Source organism: Hyposmocoma kahamanoa, unplaced genomic scaffold (genome assembly GCF_003589595.1).
Source record: "Hyposmocoma kahamanoa isolate Upper Pololo Valley unplaced genomic scaffold, ASM358959v1 67, whole genome shotgun sequence".
NCBI classification, from domain to species: domain Eukaryota; kingdom Metazoa; phylum Arthropoda; class Insecta; order Lepidoptera; family Cosmopterigidae; genus Hyposmocoma; species Hyposmocoma kahamanoa.
In genome coordinates, this window is record NW_020653855.1 from 3,798,502 (window position 1) to 3,825,383 (window position 26,882).

Below are 26,882 nucleotides of genomic sequence, written 5' to 3' on the forward strand. Positions count from 1 at the left end.
GTATTGTGATAAAACTATTATCTAGTTTATTGTGAAATTCAGATTATAAGTACCATCATCTAATTTATTATACGTGAACTAAAGTCTAATATTGATATACGGTTTAAATTTTGAGAAAAATGATACTTTGTGTTGGTTTCTGCATTCGGGACACGCCACCGTTGATAGGTTTTAGGCATCTCGGATATTTTTTCATTAGGTCCGAAAGGTTTATTGGGAAGATTTTGTGCTCTCCATACACAATACACAGTATTTTTTGTAGATACTTGTTTCGATAAATACGTGGAGTTTAATGTTAGTTGTAGTGTAGTTAGTTTAGTGCATGGACACAGAAAATTGCGGCAACGAAAATGCACCAGCTTAAAATAAAATAAAACGACTTATAATTAACTCAATATTTTATTCGGGAGTAATGAATTTCATATAATAAATACACAATACCATACGATTGTCAACATCTTATAAGTTTACAAACATACAGCTAAAATCACAATTACAAAAAAGAAAAAAAAAACGGAAAAACATAGTTATAAAAAGTGAAAAAAAGAGTAACCATGAATAAATCTACTTTGTGAACTGTTCATCGTTCAGAAACGTATCTACCACATAAATACAACGAAAAAACATTTTTATTTTCGAAACAAAAAATAAACATTCTAAAAAAACAAACAGTTTTAAATGCTACATCATATATATCTAAACACTGACTCCTTAATATTATTATGATATTACATATTACATGTATGTTAAAACTTTATTATTTAAATATAATATACGATAAAATATAATCAACTATATTGTTAAATCACAATTCTCCTAATTATAACATTTAATACATTTTTTAATTAATATTGCACAAAGTAGTTTGTGACCATGAAAATCAGTTACCCAGGTTTTTTACTTGCCATACTTTTTATATGTATATACAAGATTATTTGTAAAATGCTAACATCCTCGCACGGCTATAGTAATCTATTAATAACATTATAAACAACAACTTTCTTTACCACTTTGTTCCGTGACCTTTAATAATGCATCAGATTTTACATTTAAATAGATCGCTCTAAATGGTGAAATAAAAAAGAACGCACTAGCCGAAATACCAGGTCGACGCAAAACCCAAGAACCGGGAGTCGTCGAGACCCCGCTCTCTGAAGTGAAAAAAAAAAGTTACGTAGTGGACGTCTTTAATACAAGACGATGTGCCTCATCTCTTACACGAAAGTATATATATGAAGAAATTTTATAAGCAATATAACCACTTGAAAATCTTTTTTTTACAATATCAAGTGACAGGACGAACTGGTAGTAAGCGACACGTCTTCCCATAGCAGTTGCAAAGACATTCTTGACATTCCTATAGATCTGAGGGGCAAAGTCGTTGCACCCGTAAAGTTAACAACTGTAGTTTCAGCAGCAACTACAAAACCGAAACACAGTAAAGCTGTCTTTTACTGCTTGGTGGCAGAAATAGATACGGTGGCAGTACTTCCCTGGAAAAACTGTGTCTCGAGGAGTTCACTAAGGCTAAATGAAAATTCTTTTTTGTAATTACATAGATAACATATTGTTGGCTAACTCCGTAAACCTCGTAAACTCCATTAATGTGAACTTTTGAATAGGCAAAAAACAGGATTAGTATAAATAATTATATGACAATCTATGATTACACCTTTATATTATAACGAAAAACGGGCCTACAGTAGTTATTTGTTATGCAAAGTTGTTATTGTATTGCTTGTATTGAAACTTGAGCAAGCAAAGGAAGCTAAGATTCCTGAGCATAGAGAGGGTTTCAAGACACGAGACGCAAAACAATTTTGCTGCCGAGCGAAACACACAACTTTTCACTTCACTACACCGAGGAAAATGGTAGGTGAAAGAAAAACAGTTCAACTATATAACATCAGTTATATTTAAACGAAAAAGTTTATCTTCAGATGCGTTTTGAATTTACATCTCATCAATTTTTATTATTGCATGTAATTTTATTTTGAGTGATCAGGTGATTATGGAAATTATTTTAGTTCTTCGACGAATTAAAGTATTTTCATAAACACCATTAGTAATGTTAACAATAATAAAAATAAAAAGATTTCGTATTACATAAATAAGTAACGTACCAACAAATTGCGTAGTTGAACGTGTCATTACCTTTTTTTTTCCTTGAAAGAAAAAGTTAGGTGCATCAAAGTCCATTGTCAAGTTCGAATTTCATAAACCTTTTCCACGCTAGCGTTCAAAAATCGCTTTTGCGCGCAGATTTCTAATGAGAATGAAAGCTTTTCCAAGCTAGTGAGGTGAAAATTATATTTTAAGCCTTGACTGCCCGATATTGCGCTTATTAGAGTAAAAAAGGGATGTCATCCAGAAATGGAGTTACGAGAATTTAAATGTAGCCGACAATACCAGTGACGAACGAACGGTGAATATTTGATATAGATACAATGCTATACATTTTCCGTACAAGACTTAAAGTCAGAACAAATCCCTTGGACAAGTTAACGAGAATCGTATTAGATGAATCTTTCGCCACAGACGTTCGATTTTGTGGATGAAACGAAAATACAACACGAAAAAACATGACAAAATTTGTTTCAGCCACGGATTTATATACTTCATAAACTGGATCGCTCACTAGATATACTAATATTACAAATTTACACCTTGTCGGGTTATGTTAAGGTTTATTTTAAGTAAAAGTAAAAAACCAGAAACGTGAGATAGATGGAAGTAGTGGTCTGTCCTTGTCTAACAAGTTACCAACGCTAAATAAAATCATCTTAGGTAGGGTCTAGTCTGTTAACTTTTTAAAATTTGGATATAAATATTTGCTTAAAAAAAATTATAACAACAATGAAACATTCTATTATGAAATAGCATATCATATAAGTATACAAATTTGTATTATGAAATAAAATTAGTAGTTTTGGCCATCCATAAGCGGCCATATTTTCTGCAAAAACTAAAAAGTTGAAAACAGTATGCCTGTCTGAAAAATGAATGAACAAGAAAGAGACGCATTACTAATTTGAAGCCTCTCACTCGGCTCGTTTTATTAACTTTCTGCGCGCTCCTGTTTAATATACAAGTTCGCGGTTTCAGCTAAAACACCCGCAAACAGCCAAAAGGATGTTCATAAGACCTGTAGTTTTCTTTCAACTGTAACTAATTTTCACTGTCACACTCTACAACTAGTTGCGATTAAATATGTAACGATGATAAAACTTAACATTAAGCAAAAAGCAACACTGACTTGTACAGTTAACTTTTAACGAAAACATTTTCACTATAATATAGAAAGAGTTTTTTGAAAGCGGTTATTTAAAAGTTCAATTCTAACAGTAGTAAAGTTACAAAATAAAATTTAGTTTTATTGAAATGGGACAAAAATATATGTTTTTATATTCCAAATATTTTGTTTCATGAAAATATATCTTCTTTGAAGTCATCATGTGTTAACGAAAATTGATATGTTCTAGAGTTCACCATCACAAATATTTTTTGTTAAGCTTTGATAATTTTTTTAAAAATAATATAGATTTCAGATGTTAAAAATTGTTAAAAAAGTTTTAAAATTCATTGAGACCTAACATTGACATTTTGGTGATGCAAAATCTGTCACAGATGCCAGAGTGAATTATAAAGTTCTTAGGTTTTCGTGATCGCTACACATGGAAATGAAACTATTTTTAACCGACTTCAAAAAAAGGAGGAGATTTTCAATTCCTTTGTATTGTCAACCGATTTCGGTGATTCTTTTTTGTTCGAAATGGATCACCTCAGTAGAGGTCTCATTAAAATTTTAAGAAAATATTTCGGGTGGTACATTAGGGGATGATCCGGTTTATTGCATTTAACCCAGTTTCCGTTAACCGATTTAAATAAAACTTGGTATATAGATGTAATTCCACACTTTTGAAGTTGTTTTTTTGGTTTATTTTTGTCGGTTATATTATTTCGCATCTAAATAATTCGTATGTTTGAAAAAACAAATATACGCGATTTAGATGCAAGAAACAGTTTGATTTCCAAGAGTGTCACATATTTTTTGCTTCCTTTAATGTCAATGCTACAATTCGTAGATTAAAATTGCGTAAAAATAGCGAAAAAGAGGTAGTAGATATTGGAAGATTAAAATTATTTCTGTAAATTTTTAATTTACTAATTCAAATTTTCATGAGCTCAATCTTTTAAGACGACATCTTGTAAATATTTTCTATTTTTCTTATATACATTTATTAGTATAATTCCTCTCATGTTGACCTTCGATTTACACTTACATTATAATTTTTTTTTATTCTTTACTCGCCTATCAATACCAGAGATATGCCTTGATAGTAAAATAAAAAAGCTTTCATGAAGGGCGCATAGCGTAACCTCTAACAATCATCATTTCAATCATTTATAGATTTTATTTACAAAATCATATTTTACTCGTGTAACAGTCAATAAACATGCTAATGTCAATTCCACTTCTACAATGACACATCCGATGGTGACTGGTGTAGCATTTATAAATTTTATAAATTAAATGCTGTATCCCAAACAAAATTCAATGCTGCATCCCTTGTGAGAGACTGGAGACCGTACAAGGCAACTAAACTTGGTCTACCACGAAATACTAAGCAACGATCGATGATCGTGATTTGTCATAAATATTTGTTACCTTACTCCGAAACGTCAAGCGTCAAATATGGTATCGAATTTTGAGTTTCATCGTAAAACTTGTGTAGTACGTATGAGCTTCGTTGCGGACGCAGTCACGTAGTATCGTATTCCGTGGTACTATATAAATGACGCAAACAGTGTTGTGCTTTAACCTACGGTTATTTTATTTTTTGTTATCATTTTGTCATATATATGTTGTCATAAGGTTACCAAATAACTTATTTTTATTTCTTTCTATTCATTATCATCTATTTATAGTGATTTGTTACGTGGGTCTTATAATATTTCATCATTATTTTGCTTGCACAAGACGTACTGGAATGTTGGAAATGGAATTGACGTTTGATGACTCCTACAAATAATTTTTAATACGAGAATAAATTTTTCAAGTTCAATTATATTAATTTCCAAAAGGTTTTTTATTACAATATAAATATTATCATCACACAATATTTCAAATATGCTGAGATACCAGGACAACATAAAAAGGTGAGCGGAGGCTTTTTCTTCTTTTTCGCGTAAGTAGCTGACTACATGGTCGCCAGGCTTCAACAGGGTTTAATGTTGTTTATATCAACAGATGTAATCGGTTTTCACAAGTCTGTGCGAGTTACGATATTGTCACCCTTCATGTTGAAATTAAATATATATAAGCATAGCATATATATGTATATGTTATAAACAATATTAGCAAAAATAAATAGAAAGCAGTTTGTTTTTCAACTAGGGCCTTATAATTTTTATGAGTTTAAAATAGTAGAGTAAAAAATATCGAGCTTTTTTCAAACTAACATGGGGTTTCAAGGGTTTGTATTGGTTACAAGCAACCGGCAATTAGAAGTGAATATTCTATTTTCATACAATTAAAATGGAACTGACGTAGTCGCCAGTTGCGGCAACCGGATTCAGTCGCCGGTTGTGGCAACCGCAATTGTATGAAAATAGAAAATTCGCTTTTAATTGCCGGTTGCTTGTATCCAACACAAACGTGCCGTGCAAACGTGTCTTGTGTTATATCGCTTTTTTTTAAATCAATGACGATGTTACATTATTTCAAATTTTGAATTACTAGTAAGAAGGATGAAAAAAAATAATTTGATTTTGTTTTTTACGATTATTACTTGTGATATCGTAAATACATATTGAGTTATTAACAATAATGTGATATTTGTTTATAGATACATAAACTATTTTCAAGAAATGATAATATCGAATTGTTGATATACAATTTGAATTTTACGTAGTAAAAAGTCACTTGGTAACGGTTCTGTTTATTTAGATGTCAATTGTACAGTTATTTATTAGAGGAAATAATAATAAGAGAAGTGAAGATATCGCCCTCCTTGTCATAATAAACCTAAACTTCTTTTTTGCTAATAAAAAAATGTAAATTACGCTGCTTTTTATAATTATTAATACAAAGATCGAGCACTCAGAAAAAACTCATTCGATCCGGCCGGATTCGAACCGACGTCTTCTAGCATACTGTGCCAGACGCTATACCAACTAAGCCACGGAACGAATCAGCCGACCTCACGAATTTTTCTATGTGCTTCTTGTTATATCTTTGTATTTGATTTTTCAACGACTTTTTAGCCGCTGATTTAGCTTAACAATAAAACTGACACTAAATAAGATACAACAAAACCGCTTATAGGGTGTTGTAGAGTTAGTTTTGCTGATTCTAGATATGCCAATAACTCAGTTACTCCAAAATGTCGATTACGTCAGTTATGATAAGGAGAACATACATGAGTCACCAATAGTACCTTGTCTAAACAAGAAAAGTAATTTTCTGATTGTTATTATTGAAAGAAAAAATTTCATTAATGTATTATAATGCCCAATTGGCCGGGCATATTGAAACTATACTTATTAACTGACTTCAAAAATGGAGGATTTGTGAAGCGATTTTGATGACTCTTTTTTTGTTGGAAAGAGGGTACCTTGGTAGTGGTCCCATTTAAATTCAAAGAAAATATTCCATATGTAAGGGTGGCAAAGTAGGGGATGCTTCAAATTTCGCACACTTTGGCTGCCTTTGTGGTCGAGTGGCTCGCACACCAGTTATCATGTCGGTCGCCATCTCTGAGGTCCCGGGTTCGAACCTCGGCCGGGTCAGTGTAGAAAACTAACTTTTCTATATTGTCTCGGGTCTGGGTGTTTGTGGTACCGTCGTTGTTTCCGATTTCCATAATACTTTGGGATCAGAGCAACGTATGTGGTGTGAGGTAACCGATTTCAACAAAACTTGGCAAATAGATATAACTCCATCAACTTTTGAGGTCGGTTTTTTAATACCAGAGTACTCCGAGTACAGATACTGAGATTTTTTGTTAACGTTGACTTCTACGCATAATGATAAAGAAGAAGTTTATACATCGACTTGGTTTTCGCGATTTTTACACATAGGAAATGAAACTATTTTTTCGGATCTCAAAATCATCGTTAATAATTAAAGAGTCGCCGGACTAAAGCAAATAAGTCAAAATTCAACGACATTTAAATTAATACATCTACCGTCTAAAGTACATAAGTAAAATTTGTTACTTCATAAATTTGGAACTTTATTTTAGAGGCGTCTTTTTCAATTTTATCATTCTCTTCATATCTCCAAACACTATAAACAACAAAAAAAAATTATTATATATTAACAAATGCACTTTTTTAACTTGTGTGCTTTAATCCGCCGACCCTAGAATTAAGAGCCAGACTCTTGTCGGCGTAGCCTCCTCCATTCATCACTGTTCATAGTCAATTCCTTGACCTCTTTACAGCTGTTCACTTTGATCTTCTTTTTTCCTTTCCCTTTTATTCTCCCCTCAATTATCACACATTTGTTACTACGTTACAAATCGTCGCCTTTCTCAAATTCGTATCTTAAAGCACAAAGTTACTGAAGTGCAAAAAATGGATTGCATATACAAATTTTGCAGCCTGATTTCACATCATATTTCCTCCATATTCGCACGACTGGCTTTTTACCCATTCCTAAAGTAATGCGTTTAAATTAAGCCCTTGATAATAAATTTATAATAAATATACAGTATTGCAATCTCTTTATTTATTGAAAAGTTTTCTCTCCTCCCAACGCTTTCCAAAACTTCCTCATTCGATCTCTTTTTAATTAATTTTATTTTATTCCATTCTTGCAACACATTTCAAATGACTCCGATCTCACTCTGTCTTTGTTTATTGTTCTCCACGTCTCGCATCCATACAGTGCGGTACTCTAGGCATAGGTTTTGATGATTTGACATTTGTTTTTTTTTTCAAACTAACCATCTTTTTATAGGTTTTGTAGGTTTGTTTGAAAAAACAAAAATACACGTGATTTTGATCCGAAAAAATTGTTTAATTTCGAAGCTTATAGTTTTTTTTCTCATTTTACTCATATTATTATGCTTGACTTAAAATGTAGTAATATTTAAAATATGGCAATAGAAAAGTTCAGAGTAAAGTTCAGAAAAAAAAACAAGGTGTTGTCAGCGACTTGTGCCAGAATGCGCTATAAAAGAGGGTTATGTTTTCCTTACATGGCGGCCTAAATAACCAGACTCGTTACAAACGATTGCATACAAAACTGGAATGCCAAACGCACACTGCCAGGCGAGTATGCAAAGCGATCTGACGCAACGCGTTGCGAAAAAACAAAAAGAAAATAATTGCGCAATTACAGATGACACCGATTTAAGGCATTTACATCCTATTTTCTAATGACTATTTTTATTATTTTAACAGCTAATTAGATTGGCATTCTAAAATCGACCCTTGAAGCTCTGTTATAGGAATTAAAAAAAATAAAAGTTTTTTAATTTCTTATCTGTGGCAACTAATCTTGAAACATCTAACATCTAGTACAACAAGCTACTTTGTAAGTACGCCTATAAATTACTCTAATTATCTATATAAAACTTTTATAAATGTATACAATGTTTCAATTTTATAGTGATTTTTTTAACCATCATTTTTTTCCAACATCGAACCAAACTACGGGGTAAGCTTGATAACATGTAACAACAAGCATTATTATTAACTATTTTTCAAAATTACGTGCTAAAAAACATTTTTTTTCTCATCGAAATAAAATATTTTGCATTATTTTTGTTGGCAAAATTTTTCCAAAACCTGATCCAGTAGATTTGTGACAGTTTTTTTTCCTAAAATTGACCAACCATAATACACGCCATCTTATTCATACTTTTTTTTCCCCTTATTTTTAACAAGTAATTTAGAATATTATGCGACTAGTCGGTATTAAGCATTTTGTTGAAATAAAAACTGTTTTTTTTTTAATTTGTTCCAGTAAATATATGCAAGAATTTTTTAAAAAGTTGTGAAACGTACCATAATTATTGTTTTCGAATCGAATTTTGGCAGTTATATATTTTTTTATATAGTTTTTTGTCACTTAATGATGGCGATTTTGTCATAGCAATGAGCAAGCAATCTGTGAATAGTAATTTGAACAAAAACAATTTTAGTGAGCAAAAGTACTTAATTTAAACATTTTCAAGTAGTGCAAAATGGCAAAAAATAATCACAGAATGGAAAAGTTTCTTTTTTTAAATATAAAAAAAAGAAAATACGATTTGTGCGATGTGATCCGACATTTCTCGTAATATGACATCTACGATTTAACATTTATTTTATATTCTAACAATTTTATTAAACTTCTTAACATTGATCGACCAACTTTTTTTATTATTAATAAATGATAATAAAACGTCAACTTATACATTTGAGAAGAAAAACATAATTTTGAAATATTACCAGAGAGGATGAAATTGCAAAAATAAAAAAAAATTTAACATTTTGTCAGCTGAAGGAACCATTTTCAAAAAAAAAAACAATGAAATTTGTCTATAAGTTATTGTACAATCGATGCCCTAAGATATTTGACCCCCTAACCGACCATTTTGTTCTGAGTAGACAAATGTGAAGAAAAATGTTAAACAAACATCATCTTTAAACCAGAATGCACCATTCGTGAATGACGTATACTTACTTAAATAATTTCAACCATGGAATTCTTTAACACTTTTCTGTAAAATGCATAAGGGTACGTTCCCACGGCCCGTGATATCAAACGCGGCGATTTGTACGGGCGAGCTCGCGAAACGGATAAGTCCGGACGGCCTCGGGTCGTCGAGTTTGTATCGAGAGCTAGGCCGCCTTTGAAGTTAGAGACCGGCGGCGGATCCGAACAAGTCGCACGAGTAAGCATGGGCGCGTTCGGTGGATCCTCTTTCCACTGCGCGTTTACGCGAAATGCGCGGTGCGGGTCACAAAACAGACCATGGGCCGTGTGAAGCCGCCTTTAGAAGGTTCTCAGAATCAAAAGGTCCGCTAAGGGCTCAGGTATTCTAAGGTATACACTGTACAGTAAAATTTGAAAATGAATTTAAGATTAACCGTAAGTGTATATGACAAGTAAGAACAAACACTAAAATCAATTTTTGCTTTAATTCGATGTTCTATTAAGTGTTAGTAATAAACGAATAAAGATTACAGTTTTGTTAAAAAAATACATATAAATAATAATTTCCTTGTCACGTACCTATGTAAAATAAAGTTGTTTAATTGCTCTCGTTTTCGGGAAAATTTAAAAAAACAAAAAAAATTATAAAAGCGTGTCGTCATAGATCGGGGAAAGTTAGAGACAGAAGACTCCGTTCGTCGTATTTAACTTTCAGTCTTATGACGCTTGTGACGTTTTATCATTTTCTTTTTAAATTTATTTTATAATCTGGTCTCAAACTTGAGAATACCTCGTACAAGTACGAGAGCTAACTAAAAACTTCAATGGCACTACCCAGAATACTCAATCTGAAACAATTTACAAAAGCCCGTTTCCCAGAACTTTCACAAATTTGTTAATTGAGAATCTATCCCTGAACCTCTTTTAACTAATCATGAAAATGTCGAAGTTCTTTCACATCTACTATACAGTATATATACACGTAGCAAAATTCTTCCTAAACCGTTTTTGAATTAATTATTAATCCAAAGATCGAAGACTAAGAAAAATGTCCTGCAGGGTTCGAACCAGCGCCTTCAGCATACCGTGTGTGACGCTCTTTTAACTAAGCTACGGAACGAACCAGCAGAACTTGCGAATTTTTCTATGTGCTTGTTTCAGATCTTTGTTTTTAGATTTTAACGCCTTTTTTGCCGTAAAATATTTTTCTTTTTTTGAATTTGTTAATACAATACCGGAACCTGCAATAAAGTTTTGGGTTCCAATGAATAACTTCGAAAAAACGGATTTGAATTTTTACTCCGTGTATATATTTCACTGACGGCCATTTGTAATTCGCGCTGCTCATAACCTTTTTTAGTGATAGTGAACGTGTGCCTGACAATTCTCGTACTTTAATGGCGAAAGACAAGAATGAACTGCCTCAAGTTTTTGTTACATTATATCCAGAATTTGAGGATGTCCACATGTCCAAGTCCTGCCTGTCACCCAGTCTCCAAAGAACAATTAACTCAAACTTGAGATTTACTCAGGTTTGAGGCGGTGCCACTGGACGATCGTCTGCCGCGGCTTCGTGATCATGTCCTGCCAGTGTTTTGTTTCCGTCGCACCGGAGCCATTTTTACCTGGAACGCCAAAATGGACAAACTTTAATTTCTGTATATAATATTTATTCAGTGAAAAATGTCATTTCGAGTTCACTCCAACTAGGAAGTCCTGTAGTGCTTTTCCCCTTGGTACAAGCAATGTACAGGCCAGTGTGTGTGTGAGAGAGAGAGAGAGAGAGAGAGAGAGAGAGAGAGAGAGAGAGAGAGTGTGTGTGTGTGTGCGTGTTTGCAAATTTGACCAACTTTTTTGTAATTGGAAAACATTTTTTTATGATACCAAGTTATAGAACGAACACGTACGAGTAGTTCACCTAGTGGTAAGCGACACGCCTACCGATTGCAGTTACAGTGCCACTCAGAGCTTTAAATCACAAAGCTCTGAGGGGCACTGCCACTACGCCCGTTACTTTGAGACATAAGTTGATAAATCCCATGTGCCTGTAATTTCACCAGAACCATTCATGAGACTTGAACCCACGACCATACTGCAAAGTAGTATTGCTCTTATTAACTGAGCTATGGGTCAAGTAATCGAGTTAAAAGAAAGAATTTTTTTTCTGTGTTCAATCTTTGTATCGTCATAATAAAAACTAATGCAGTTATTTCACAAAAATATCAATAACGCATAATGTATTATCATTATTTATTTTTAAGCATTGACTACAAAGCCATCAGCTTAAAACGTAGTAAATTATTAAGAAATTGAAAACATAGTGTACTAAAAATAAACATTAATTCTTATAAAAAAAGGTAACTACAAAAACCCTATATTCTTGCACCATAGTTAAACGCAAAATAAGTAATATCACAGACAATATATATTTTCTAATTCTCACAATTACGTACACATCGTGATTAATGAATTTCCTACGTATTTTACCGACTTACGCCGACAAAGAGTTGTTTCCTCTATGACAAAACCAACCTGTCTCAACATGTATAATATTAATTAATATATTTTTTACTTTTTCTAATATACATCGTCCCCTCTTCAGTCTTTTACTATTTCCTCACATTGTGTGAGAAAAGCACTATACATGCCTCGGCGGGAACAGCGATTGCTTCACTCGTATAAATACAATTAATACTTGTAACTGATATTCGTCCGGCAATCCCTTACTTCCGGGCCTCTTCAATAATGTACTAAATTTAGTGATCAGAAAAAATAGTTTCAATTCCAATATATTTCTATTTCCACCTTTACATCGTATCCAAGTTATGACTTGGATACGATGTAACCATAATGATCTATAAAACCTTAGGTTTAAACGTAAGAGCTACTAAAAACTTTAGAAGACCTTCACTTTCATTAACCTCTTCAACAGTCTTTAAAGAAGTTTGCTTGAGTACAGCTGTGTTATATAGTTCTCTTATTACGAATTGTACTCCAACCGCATAGAAAGAGACTCTTAAAATTTTCGCATTCCGATCGGGTCTGGGTCGCACCCTTGCAACTTGCCAAGAGAGGTTGACCAAGTTTGAAATTTGAAAATAAAATATTGTTGTCTTGAATAAGCTGATACACGGTAACCTTGTTTCTCTTAGTCTGCTATCTCACATTAACTTTAACATTAAGAATAGAATAGAATAGAATTATTAACTTCGGACCATGATCCATAATAATGTCAGAATACAGTAAATTTTTCTTACGTGTTATGGTTAGTACAATACAAAATTACTTAATTATAGTGAAATGTCACGCCTAGACCACTACCCTACGCACGTGTAGTTGCACCCAATGTAGTTGGTAGGGGCAGTCCAGCCTGTTGGCAACAATAGCTGGGACGCTATTAGCGCTGCCGCGCACACGCATCATGAGTGAGGCAGCCTACTTGCGCATAATGTCATGAAAGCCATCTGTGTGCGCCTCCGTGAACATGCTATTTACTACAGTGTCGCGGCAGCCCCATTAGCATCCTAAAAGCGTTGTTATATTGCACCCTTAATGTATTCAGGGTTCTCTGCGTATATTTCACCCAAAAGCATTAAACCTAATCGTTGTCGTCCTTTGTGTTAAATGTCTATCGAAATAATACATCCTTTTATAACCCTGTGACTAGAATGTGCCGAGCCTACAACAATGATATACTAACATCAGAATATTGAGGTCACATTGATGTTTTCGACAACAATCTTTGTAGAATTCGCACTAATCTCCGCAAATATATCAACTCGTCTTCTCATTAGTACTGCCAAATCAATACCTATGTGAATGTTTAATCGCATTACTTTTAAGTTTGTAATCTCACTTTTCCCTCTTTTTTTGTAATCCTTATGTAAATTTACGTTTACCCTTCGCATAATAATGCTGTATGTACAAGTAAGTCTACATTCCAGATTAAGACTATACATTGTATCTCAAACATGTTCCACTGAATGTAAACTGTTTAGTACATACCCTAAAATAAAAAATAAAATTATTCATTACTTACCGGCAAGAAGTATCCTTCCAATAAGTTCATTTCTCCCAATATTATCGAAGTCCATAACTTGGACGTCCAAGGAACACTCGCGTATCTTCTCCCAGGGCACATTGAACGAGAAGGAATCGTTGAAGACAGGGTTCAATGTGCATTTGAAGATAGCTGTCTTGCGCTTCTCTATGCGCTTATCACCAAACTGCAGCCACACTTTTACGTAGGGATCTGGAATTCGAGAGAATATTATCTATTTAATAATTGTTTATTTCAAACCGTAGACCTTAGCAGGAAAATATTATGTATAATTTAAAATCAAATAACTTATAGAAAAAAAAATCAAATGATTTAAATTGTGACGTGTCGAACCGGGCGCGACTCGCCACCTAAATCCTTACACTTAGATATTTTGTTCGATTGTGATCAAATTTTCGATTCACTGATTGATTACTTTAATTGAATGAACCGATCCGTACAGCCTTATGCAACCATAGACTATTCACAAATATATATTTGAGAAATAAAGTCACTTTTGATTTTTCCTTCCTCTAAGCCTTAGACTATGGATTTTTTTCCATTCTCTAAGCTCTAAGCTTTTGCCTAACATTTTTCAAACAAGATTAGCATCTGCTGGAAAAAGTGATGAGATATCAAGTCGATATCTTCAAAATATACGTGAAATTGTTACTTATTCCATTTATTGAGTGATTGCTTTAGAATTTTAGCCAAGCGGTTTTATTTTTCTGGCACAATGGCTTGGAACAGAATTTAGAAATATAATAAACCTTTATAATACAAAGTAATTCATGAAAAACGAAACAGGAGGTCCCAAAAGAAAAGCGGAGCAATAATTCAAGAGTCCAATTTCAATTTAATTGGATCTTGGAGCCAGTCATGATTTATGAAGCCTCACCCAAACGCTGGTTTATATTAAGAAAAGCTCTTTTTCAGGTTAAGGGAATGTTTCGGATTTGAAGGATTTATAGGAAACAAAAGTTAAACAACAAACTAATTCGAGTTATAAGAATTTTTTAGGTCAGGGTGAAAAGTAGGGCGCTTTTTGTCTCGCTGCATTGTCGCGTCCCGGGAAAAACAATCGAGACTTTTAGAACGTCTCGAAAATTCCAGGAAAAACTTTTTTTAATAAACTTTAAAAGAAAGGAGGACGTCCTTAATTCGACTATATTTTTTTGTATGTATGTTAAGGGATAACTCCGGTATTTGTGAACCGATTTTTAAGATTCTTTTTTGTTGGAAAGAGGGTACCTCATTATTGGTCCCGTTCAAATTTGAAGAAAGTATTCCACCTCTAAGGGTGGGAAACTAGGGGATGAATTCAGTTTCGCGCACTTTCCGGTAACTGATTTCAATAAGAAATATTTGTGTGGCTTACATTTATTTCTCTCGTGAGTTTTTGTGTAATTTGTGGTTGTCTATGTGTGGCATCCGCGACACAGGGTTTCCCTAGGGCTATGAGAGTGTGCTGCACCCACAATACGAAACGTTGGGTCGCCGAGGTCGTCAAAATATCAATTTTGGTTCCACATATATTTTTGAAATTGAGCTAAGCGAGAACCATCCTATGCTCCATGGGAATTAAGCAAATATCCCAACAGTTTTTATGTATCAAGAAAGAAACGAAGTTTTTGTTACTGTTCGTTTCGTGTTTGTGTTCTATCAATGTTCAAGAATAAAAATGTCTTTTAGTATAATATACATATAATGCCTAAATTCCGTTAAGAGCAATAATTCTAATGGTAACCTTGTTTTTCGTAAATTGCCAGGCGCTTTAATTTTTTCAATAAATTTTAAGCAACGAGTAGATAGATAGAACATACAAAAAAAGTTTGCGATCAATAGCATAAGCTCCTATAATTCTTTAAATTTAACTTTATCAAGAAAAAATCTATGTTGTATGCTTTCTTTAAATAGGAATACCCTGTTTGAAATTAAAATATAAAACTATTTTTTATTATTTATTTTAAAAAATTGAGCCATTAATCATAATGTAATAGTGATAGAAATTTCATAGAAAGAAAAAGACTGTTTAATTAAACTTAAACAACTATTTATTATTAAAAGGTGTGAATTCAATACAAAATAACTCCTCCCCTGGCTCGAATACATGCGAAGATCCTCCTGGGCATGCTGAGGATCAAGTTATCCAGCATTTCCTGGGGTAACCTATCCCATTCTTCAATAGCGGCTTCCCTGAGCTCTGGAACTGTCTGGGGACGTGGCTCACGGTTCCATACTGCTCGCTTAAGAGCATCCCACGCGTGCTCTATTGGGTTTAAGTCGGGCGAGCCGGCAGGCCAGTCTAATCGTGTGATATCGTATTCTTGAAGAGCAGCATTGACTCGTTGAGCTCGATGTGCGGCCGCATTATCATCGACCAGTACAAATTGGTGCCCATGGTTTACTCGGAATGGTCTGACGATATCATCAATAGCAACTGCTTTGTACATGTCTGCTGTCATGAAGTCCCGATACGGGATCAAAGGCGTTCTAGCTCCAATCATAATGCCATCCCAAAAGGACACCGATTTTCCGCCTTGCTGAACTGTTCCAGTGGCAGTTCTTTGTCTTTCACGGTCGCCTGGTCTTCTCCAGACACGGACACGTCGGTTATCTGGACGAGTGCTGATTCGGGATTCGTCAACGAAGAGACAGTTTTGCCAAATGTTTTCGTCCTCACCTTCTTCATTTTGCCGAAGTCTAGCCCACTGCAATCTTCGTTGTTGACGTTGCCGGGAATTGAGCGAAGCTCGCCAAGACCTCCGTGCTCGTAATCCAGCCTGGTGCAAGTAATTGCGAACGGTCTGCGTGCTAACTTCAAGCCCAGAGGCGGCCCTGACTTCTGCTTTTATTTTAGTGGCGTTGATTGTTGGATCACGGGCTGCCAGCAATCTAATATAGCGCTTTTGGGCAGCTGTCAAAACAGTTGGGCGACCGCTGCGGGGTCGGTCAGCTAAATTCCCCATTCCGTGATACCTCTGCAACGTAGCCACGACACAGGATTGGGATATAGCAAGTCTGCGTGCTATTACTCTCGTGGTGTATCTTTCTTCCCTCAAAGTTACTATTCTAGCTCGTAAAACCTCTGATAATCCTCTTGGCATTTTTTCAATCACAACTTTCCGCGAAAAATATCTTGAATCCATTTGAATCGCTTATAATTGACAAAATCAGATTTCTGAATGAGCGTAAGCTAGGACTGAAAGCCTTTTTATATGAAAAAACAATTGAACGGGGTCATTGTTTTATGTTCTAATTTATTTTTAAATAAAGAATCTAAAAAGAAGAAAAAAATGATAATATAATCTACAGTAACAAAAAAGATTTCAGTTTTTCGAAGTGATCGCAAACTTTTTTTGATGTGTGTATGTATCGACTTTCCATAAGCATACACAATAATATGTAATAATAAGTAAGAAAAAAAGAAAAAACTTACAAAACAAAACAAACAAAACAGTCTCAGTACAGAGTATTAAAAAAACCGACCTCAAAAGTACGTGGAATTACATCTATTTGCCAAGTTTTATTGAAATATCCCCTAGTTCGCCACTATACAGGACTTGATACAGGAGATAATAAAAACCGGTTCTCACTACTCAAAGTATATTGAGAGAGAAAAACGCCTTGAATTGGAGAATAGCAAAACCAACCATTAAAATAATTGCTCCTAAAGTAAAATTTAGGCGCTATAGGTGATCAGCCACCCTTAGATGTAGATGATTTTCTTCTAAATGAAATGGGACCACTATGGAGGTACCCTCTTTCCAACAAAAAAATCATGAAAATCGATTTACAAATACCGGAGTTATCGCATAACATACAAAAAAAAACATACAGTCGAATTGAGAACCTCCTCCTGTTTTTAAAGTCGGTTAAAAAAAGGAAGGAATTCAAATAAATATAATAATCTGCTTATGAATAAATAGCAAGCAACGCATTGATTTTCAGTCAGAGTACTCTCGTGTTAATTCGGGTTATAAAGATATGAATTTAATCGCACAAATTGAATTAAATTTACATAGGTTTCGTTATAGTCACGCATGTTTAATTATACCCGAAACCAAATGACAATATGGCGGCGGCAGCGCCTTCTCGACTGTACCTCGACTCTAGTGTATGAGCCACAGAACAATAAATAGAGTAGAAATGGTTAGTTAGCGTCCGACGCGTGTCTGGGGGTCTACTCTCGATCTCCTTCCGAAATCCGTCCGAAACAATTACTGTCAAATAAGTAATATTCGACAAAATTAAAAGACGAGTATCAAGTATTCATTCGCATCACGCGTCTTTTCATTTGGTCAAGTATTGCTTATTTGGCAGTAATTGTTTCGGACGGATGTCGGACGGAGATCGAGAGTAGACCCCTTGGAAAGACCTACTGAAGCTTATTTACCCATTTTCGCTTTGAATGGCATGATTGCGTCATTCTTTTGCGCAAATTTTGTGCTGTTTTGCACAAAAAATATTATCCGTAGTAGTATTTCAAATCATCGGTAAGTGTTATTTTAATAAATTTTCAATTTTCTAATTAGTTCAGATGTTAATCATTCGTTGTAGTCCAGCAACTGGTCGCAAGATGGCAGTATGTGGAACAAAATTTCAATATAAAATCAAAACGTCGTTACTTGCAATAAAGATATTGAACTTTCGACGATATAGCGACTGGTTAAAGTTTAAATTATAATCACAATCCAGAATTTGTCCATGACCAATCATTATCAAGATTTCATAGTGTTGACATCGGTTACATAATAATTCTTCAACACACAAACACTTCCATTGTTTTTTTCTTACGTGGTGTGAGCGCACCCCTGTTTTAATCTAAAGCAATCCTAGATGCGGCCTACCGATATTTATGGTACCGCCTCGGTTGTGAAACGTGTGATCGATACGTAATATATATTATTCTATCGGACGCGCATTTTCTTGAAGAGAGCTAATTAATTTGTTGATCATTATCGTTTGTTTCCTTTGTGCCGGTTGATTAGTTAATGGCGTTTGTATTAAGTTATACCTAACGTAACCATTATTTTTTCCCTCAGAGCGGGACGCCTGTAAATTTATTATTGTTTTAAAAATAAAACACTTGTTTATATAATAGTTGCGACATATTTATAAAAATAAAAATAAAAAAAGAACTACAAATGATCAAAAATTTTAGAAAGAACTAATCTTGTGTGGTCTGGCTGTATATAATTTTCGCTATCGCGTAATTTTTTTTTTATTTGTTGTCACAATATCGTCGTCTTAGAGTGAATACCTCGTAGAAGATTTCTATATCATTTTTCAGGACCAAAATAAAAATGTGGTGTAAGCTGTGGTAAACGCAATAGTATTTGTAGTTAGCATTTTAATTAGTTAAATTATCTTCTTTAAATTATATTACTTTAACTTTAATTGAGCAATAAGTTTTTAATTTTCCTTCAACAAAAGTCAGTAAAAAACGAACTATGTGAAAACGCGTATGCGACGTTTTCACTCTAAGGCGACGATGTCCTGTTTTATCAAAGCGGGACAATGCTAAATATGTTGGGGACAGCGGGATACGAAGCTTAAAAGCGGTTTACTTAGAAGAGACCAGAGCCTAGGAGTGGAACGGATATAGCTGTTTACAATGGTGATACCCAGGACAATTTTTCACCAAGAGCTAGCAAACAAGATAGGGTAAGGGTGCCCTTTTATTCGCAACGAATTTCAAAGCGCTCAACCCGGGTGAGCGCGATCGTGCCGCGCGGCGACCGCGTGCGACTTACTGTCATGGCAAAATACGCTTTATTCATATAGCTTTTTCGTTTTAATTTAAATGAGCGTCCCGGGCACGCGGGCGAGTATGGCATGAGTTTGGTCTACGCGGCGGCCGCGCGTTTTAATTATCCAGAGGAATGCTTTTGCCTAGTAAATAGAATTCAGATTCGTCATTAATGTACTTGAAGGCGTGGTAACTGGGCGGTCGCCGCGAAAATTTTCGCCTCGTGTTGTTGGGCGCTGAAGATGTTGGTGAAATTGCAGGCACATGGGACTTATCAACTTATGTCTCAGGATGACGGGCGCAGTGGCAGTGAACCTCAGATCTTTGCGATTCAAAGCAGACACTGTAGCTGACAGCCTACCATCAGGCGCACGACTTGTCGTTCTATCTAGATATTATAAAAAAAACTTTAATTTTCCAGATGTTTCTAAGAAAGACTAATAAGAAAACTCACCAGATTTCCCATTAATATCCTTAGCCTTTAGATTGCGCGCTTTGAGAAGCGTCAGGGTCAGGACACTGTTGCTGGGATGGTAGCAGAGTGACGTCAGCAGTTCGCCGCATTTGTCCTTAGCGGGAGGCTTCAGCGCCTTCCAGAAGGATGGCTTCTCGCTTAAATCCACCTGGAAAATTTGTTGTAATATTAATATTACGTATATACAGTTTATATTATTCGTAAAATATTAACAACCTCGCATGAGTATATTACAATATATATAATAATAATAATGTCTTTATTTATCTCCACACAATACAAACAAAGTAACATTACAATAGAAAACATATTAATACATACGCCTAGAGTAATGTATTGTGGGAAACTCGAGCCCAAACTAAGCAAAGCTTGTAATATGGGTCTCCAGGCACCCAACCCCTAGGATGTCATGTTAGTGGTATTGATATAGAGAAAATATAATACAATTTATATCTAAATAATAACTAAAAGAAATTTTATGTGTGTGTGTATGCGTGGGTGTGTGATAGATAATGAATGCAAAAGATAGCTAGTCAGTTTTAACTTGCATTCGTTTTTAGAGACAGCATAAAGTGAAGATATATTTTTATTTTATTGTATAAGAAAGAGCCTAAGAATAGAAAGATATGCCGCAGTAGTTGTCGAACTAATTCTGGAGGACATATATTTTTGCGTCGCGAAGCCAGTACAAAGGTAGCGAAGGATGTCTGAGAGTGTTGTTTCAAAACAGTAAACAAAATAAGGAGCTGCCTGACTATGAGAATTTTAACGATTTGTAGAGATCAGCAATCGGATACCTAAAAGGGTAATTAATCAATGTGTCTACCAAATTTTGTTGTACTATCTGATACACTTTTAATAATAATAATAATAATAATAAATAATTTATTTGGACATCTATGGCCCACTTGTTAGTAATACAAAAAGATACAGAACATTTAAACTTAAAGCTATTGTTAGTAGGTACAATTTACGGGACAATACATTGACAAACTTACCGCTTGAGGCGCCGATAACCTCATGATCTCACCAGAACCTGGATAAAATGTTGAAGCATCGGCGCATCAAGCTTAGCCGCAAACATTTTCAGAATGCTGTTAGGACTAGAACGCAGCCTCGAGAGTAGTGACGCCTTTTTGTTTCGCATCACAGCAAAAAAGTCATCTACTCCCGCTAGAGCAAACATCGAGGATGCGCTACAATGCCGTGGCAGTCCCATCAGCATTCTGAAACAGTTATTATATTGAACACGCAGGGCGCTGAGTGCCTCCTGCGTATAGTTCACCCACAGACCACCCGTGTAGAAGGATTGACAGTATGCTTTTAAAGAGTCGAGTCGAAAGTGGCACTGCAATTGTTATGGGCAGGCGTGCAGCGTACATCAAGCGCATGTCTTGTTCGTGCCGTCACTGGACATTATAAAAAAAAAATTGCAAACTAAATTAAAGCTTTTTGAAAAATATATATCGTATACGTATTCTATTTAGTTCTGTTGATATAAAAAAATCATTGGTGTAGTAAACCTATTTAATGCAGCGGTTTCCTTGTAAAATTTCTAGGCAAGTTCGTGTTTTTTTTTCTAAATGAAATTTTTTAGGAATCGAAATTTCACACCGTATACTAATCAGTGTAGGGGAGCGTGGGGGAATGGGAGCCTACTAAGGAAAACTGACAATAAAAGTCATAATTTAGATAATTTAAATTTGTATTAGTTATGAACGTACGCTTCACATATCTGGGTACTAGATAATCACAGAAAAAATGTGAAATTAAAATAAAATATTTGGTTAAAAAAGAAAAAACTAAAACATGTTATTCGCTCTCATTACCCCACAGTTCGTGAAATGGGAGCCGGTAAGAATCCCGTATGTCAAATGGGAGCCATTATATATAATCAGTCTGAAAAAAAAATTAAAGTAATAAAATATATATATAAGTTAAAAAGTAATGAAAATAAACAAGAAAGTGTTAAAGAAATATCCAGTGAATATTGCAATGGTGTAAGGAGAGCCAAATAGCTCTCATCACCCGCGTAATATCGAATTGAAAAAGGAATAAAACAGTAAAAACATTTCTGTTTTTATTGTGATTTCAAGCATAACTTCTAAAATTTTATAGATATGGTGACATAGCTAGTGTAAATACAATGTAGTATGTATGCATTTTAATGCCTACCTGGGATGATGAAATTTAGCAAATTTTATAAGTGCGTAGCGAAAAACACACAACCCTCTCATACGACTAAACGCGGGGTTCTACGGGGGCGCCCACGGGACTCGAATCTTGTCGAACGTTAACGAAGATATAGGAGTGCCGTTTGCACAAATACGAGCATTGGGAAAGTCCAGTTTAACACCGCTCTCATTACCCGCGGGCTCCCAATACCCCACGTTCCCCTACATCCTTAATTTTACTATATATTTCTTCCGAAGTGATTGATTCAACAATTTCACTGTTATGCGGAATAAAGTAAAGCCATTTGAGGTAGTATAGATTTCCCAAAAGTTATTGTTCGCATTATTACAGTTTAACACTGAGGGTGCGATGTGTAGGTAAGTAAATTTCTTCTTCGTAATTAGTAGAGCTTTGGTGATTAATGGTCTTAAAGGAAACCCACAACTTCGGTTGTTAACTTAATTGCGTTACATCTGAAGCCGGATGATTTCACTCATTAGTACGAACAACGTTTGCTATGTAGACCTTTCTCGAATCGCGAAAAAGTTACTTTTTCAATATACATATCATAAGATTCAGTAATAGAACACATTAGTGAAATAAAACAGAAAAAAACCCCATTGTTTTATGTTAATATTTCCCAACTATTTGTAACGCGTGGTTAACTCAAAATAGTAAATAAAATTGAGCGATCGGCGCCAGTCGCGCCGCGCGACGACAGACCTGCGCTAACGCATCGCACGGTAGTTTAATACTTTGTTGTCTGTCAAATACATGAACTCCCGCGCTGACTCCATCCAATGCCCCTTCACCGTTCTTGTTGCTATAGCAACGGCGTCTGTTAATCATCGGGTATCAATATTGTTCATAATTTTTCGGAAAACTTTGAGACGACATAACTTATTTATTTGTTAAGTATTTTTATTTCCATTATACAGTATACTCCTTTAAAATGGTCCGTGGTTTTTTATCAGCCTGTTTGTATAACAGGTTATCTGATATTATAAAAAAAATGAAGTAACTAGAGAATTTGGCGGCAAGAAAAACCCTGTTGCGTATATTATTGTTCTTTTGCAAAACAGACGCAGTGATAATATGTGATAAGCAAAAAAATAATAATAGGGGTTAAAGTATGAAATTGCCGATTTGTACTGAAAATCTAAATTGTTTATTTTTTTAATTTTTAACAAATTTATTTAATCAAAATAGTTGCCATTATTATCTATACATTGCTGCCATCTAATGGGAAGGTTATTAATGCTTTGCGATAGAACTCCGACGATCTAGACTGCACAAACTGTGTGAAAGCATTTTGTACTGCCTCCTGGGAAGAAATCTTCTTGTCACGTAGATAATTGTCCAAATCACGAAAAAAATGGTAGTCCGTTGGAGCAAGGTCTGGTGAATACGGAGGATGACGAATGGTTTCTAACTGCAGTTCCTGAAGGGTCAAAATGGTTTCTCGTGCTGTGTGAGGTCTCGCGTTGTCGTGGAGCAATAATGGTGAAGATCGATTCATGAGTCGGGGCTGTTTTACTGCTAGTTTTGTCAACATGGTTCGGAGTTCGGCACAATAGACATCTGCCGTTATTGCTTGACCAGATCGGAGAAAACTATAGTGAATAACACCATGCTGAGACCACCAAACAGTTACCATTACCTTTTTATTGGTAAGTTTTGCTTTAGGACACTGTTGTGGCATTTGACCTGGGGTCAGCCATTGCATTTTTCTTTTCCGGTTATCATAAAGAATCCACTTTTCATCACATGTTACAATTCGATCCAATATTCCTTCATTTCTGTACCGGTTCAACAAGGCAACACAAGTTTCAACACGCGTTTCTTTCTGCAGATCAGTCAAATCATGAGGCACCCATTTTTCGTATTTTTTTATTTTACTGATTTGACGCAAGTGAGTCAATATTGTGGGTAAGGTAACGTTAAACCATGCCGCTAATTCCTGGGTAGTTTGACTAGGATCGGCTTCCACTATCTCTCTTAATTCATCGTTATTCACCTGTGTGGGCGGTCTTCCTCGTGACTCGTTCTTTAAGTCGAAATTTCCATCACGAAAGCGTTTAAACCAAAATCGCACGGTGCGTTCATTAGTAGACCCCTCTCCAAACGCAGCATTGATATTGCGGGCTGTTTCTGCCGCGTTAGTTCCGCGTCGGAACTCGTATTCAAAAATCACTCGAATTTTCGCAGTATCCATCTTTCTTGTCTAAATTGAATAACAAAAACAATTGAAAGTCGATATTCAAATGTTTCAAATTAAAAAAAAAAAAATCACAGAATCCATTTGAAAAAAGTTTCATTCGAAAACCTCAAACCATGAAGATTCTATGAAAATTCAAAGAACCTATTGTAATAAAACGGCAATTTCATACTTTAACCCCTAATATAACATGGTACTACTGACTTTATTTCATTGTCAGACTTACCGGCTAAATTAAATCCTATTTTTAACCCACTTCAAAAAAAAAAAGGAAGAGGTTCTCAATTTCACTGTATTTTTTTGTGTTACGCGATTACGCAGCTTGTGAGCCGATTTTGATGATTCGTTTCTTTGTTGAAAAGAGGGTACCTTACACACGCACACACGCACACATCCATCCACATTCGATTCTAGAAAACTCGGACCCACTTCGGATGTCGCTTGTGCACTAAGTCCGAGAAAATACGAAAATCGCTTGTACGCCTAGAGATAAAATGATCCCTGTGACATTTCGGACAGTCATTTCTCGAATTCGAAACTGGGGGGCTACTCTCGATCTTCGTCTGACGTCTGTCCGAAACAATTACTGTCAAATAAGTGATATTCGACAAAATTAAAAGACAAGTATCCAGTATGAAGCTTCATTCGCATCACGCGTCTTTTTATTTGGTCAAGTATTGCTTATTTGGCAGTAATTGTTTCGGACGGAGATCGAGAGTAGACCCCCTGATACGAATTGGACGTAGTGCGCGAACGCTCTAAGGGTGACAAATTATATAAGTTAATACTTACTTTAAAATACATTTCATACCCATTTAAGTTCACTGTTCAAGAGTATCTAGTGGTAAGTGCATGCCATCCATACGGTTACTTAGAGCTTCAATCGCAAAGATCTAAGGGGCACTGCCACTGTTCCAGTGACTCCGAAATATAAGCTAACAAGTCGCATGTGCCTGTGATTTCACCAGCACCCTATCAAAGTGCTACTTAGCAGTAGAAATACGTAAAGTGGCAATACTTCTTTGCACGAACTTATTCACGCTTTATTGCTATTCACTATAACCTGTTTCGTTTTTTACTCAGATGATTTCAATTAATCGTAGATTCACACAGATTTTTGCGATTTACAGCTCTGAGTGGCACTGCAACTGTTATGGACAGGCGTGTAGCTTACATACACAACGACAGTACAGGCGCACGACTTGTTCGTCCTGTCACTTGATATTATTAAAAAAAAGACAAGCGCTGAGAAAACAAATACGTATTTTGTAACAGTACTCCTTATCGAATATCCTTCATAAAATTTCATTACCGGCAATAAATAAAACCCCGTAAATTAATCCCACTTCATGTACTCCAAAGAGAATGAAGTGCTATAATTGACGGAAAAATAAATTAGAGACATTGTTGAGAAATAAACTTTTGCTAAGCAATTTGCAGCAGGCGTCAACTTTTATCTTAGAAAATTTACAAAAAGTTTTAAGGATGTTACTTGTTTGTTTTCAGTAATAAGTGATGGTGATAATAAATCATTACCTTGTTATTGTTATTATCCTGTTTTTTATTTCAGTCATTTGGCCACCCAAATGACTGAAATATAGTTAAAAAACCACTTTTTTAACTATATTTCGGGATTGAAATCAAGGAAATGCAGTACGGTGTGTATCTACGTTGATGGTTTGATATGATAAGAACCTATTTTGTATTCTTCTAACTGCATGAGCTTTCTGACAATTTGCAATCACAAATTGGAATCATAATTACATGCTTTAAGGTCATGTAGAGAGTTTCTTTAAAACATTATTATTATTATAAGAAACAGGAAAAGATACGTGCTGTATTTCATTTTTATTATGTCAACATATGGTCTGTGATGTCAATATAAAATTGGACTCTTTTTTAGAGTACTTTTCAAAGTTCTAAGCTCACGTCATTTTACATCTATACGCGAGAAACAGACACATCACAACTCTCGTTAAGTTTACAAATCATGTTCACTGTACTTTCATAGCTATTGAAAATTCAGTGAACATGAATTGTAAGCTTAACACACAAATACGATCTAATTACGTTCATATATGTTTATTAAGTCTGACAACGAGCGACTGATCAAAAATTCTTTTTATTTTGTCTTTGGTTAAGACCAAACTATGGTTGTATAGGTTTTGAAGCGTGTGAAGGAGACGTAGAGGGTGCGCCTCAAATTCGTTGCAATATATTTAAACACATGCCTTTTAGGAATAACGTATACTCTCTTACTAATCGCATGAAAATTTTACGGACCTTTGTGTTTTTTTTATCGAACGAAGTTTAGTGAATTATTTATTATTGAGATTTCTTTTGTGAAATAACTACACTAGTTTTATTATGATTCAAATACAATACAAAGGTCGAAGAAATTTTTACGTGTAAAAAATCTCAATAATACATTGATCAAAAAGCGACATCTTCGTCATTTGAGGCACCTGTAAATGTACTGGCTGCGGTGAGAAGGTTTTTCAAAAATCTCTCACTAGATGTCACTAGCAGCTAAGAATGCCGAAAACCAGTACATCTTTAACAAAAACTGGA

General features: G+C 34.9%; 1 protein-coding gene across 2 annotated transcripts in view; it reads right to left on the minus strand.

Moving 5' to 3' along the window:
- Positions 1 to 10,921: 10,921 nt before the first annotated feature.
- LOC113232235 (synaptotagmin-7) overlaps positions 10,922 to 26,882 on the minus strand; it is an 85,715-nt gene continuing 69,754 nt past the window's right edge. For both annotated transcript variants that reach the window (XM_026466898.1, XM_026466897.1), the window contains 3 exons: positions 19,898 to 20,066; positions 13,692 to 13,904; positions 10,922 to 11,277 (listed from right to left, as the gene is read on the minus strand). In XM_026466898.1, the coding sequence (XP_026322683.1) occupies positions 11,177 to 11,277; positions 13,692 to 13,904; positions 19,898 to 20,066 (483 nt within the window). In that variant the 3' untranslated portion in view covers positions 10,922 to 11,176. The remainder of the gene's footprint in view (positions 11,278 to 13,691; positions 13,905 to 19,897; positions 20,067 to 26,882) is intronic.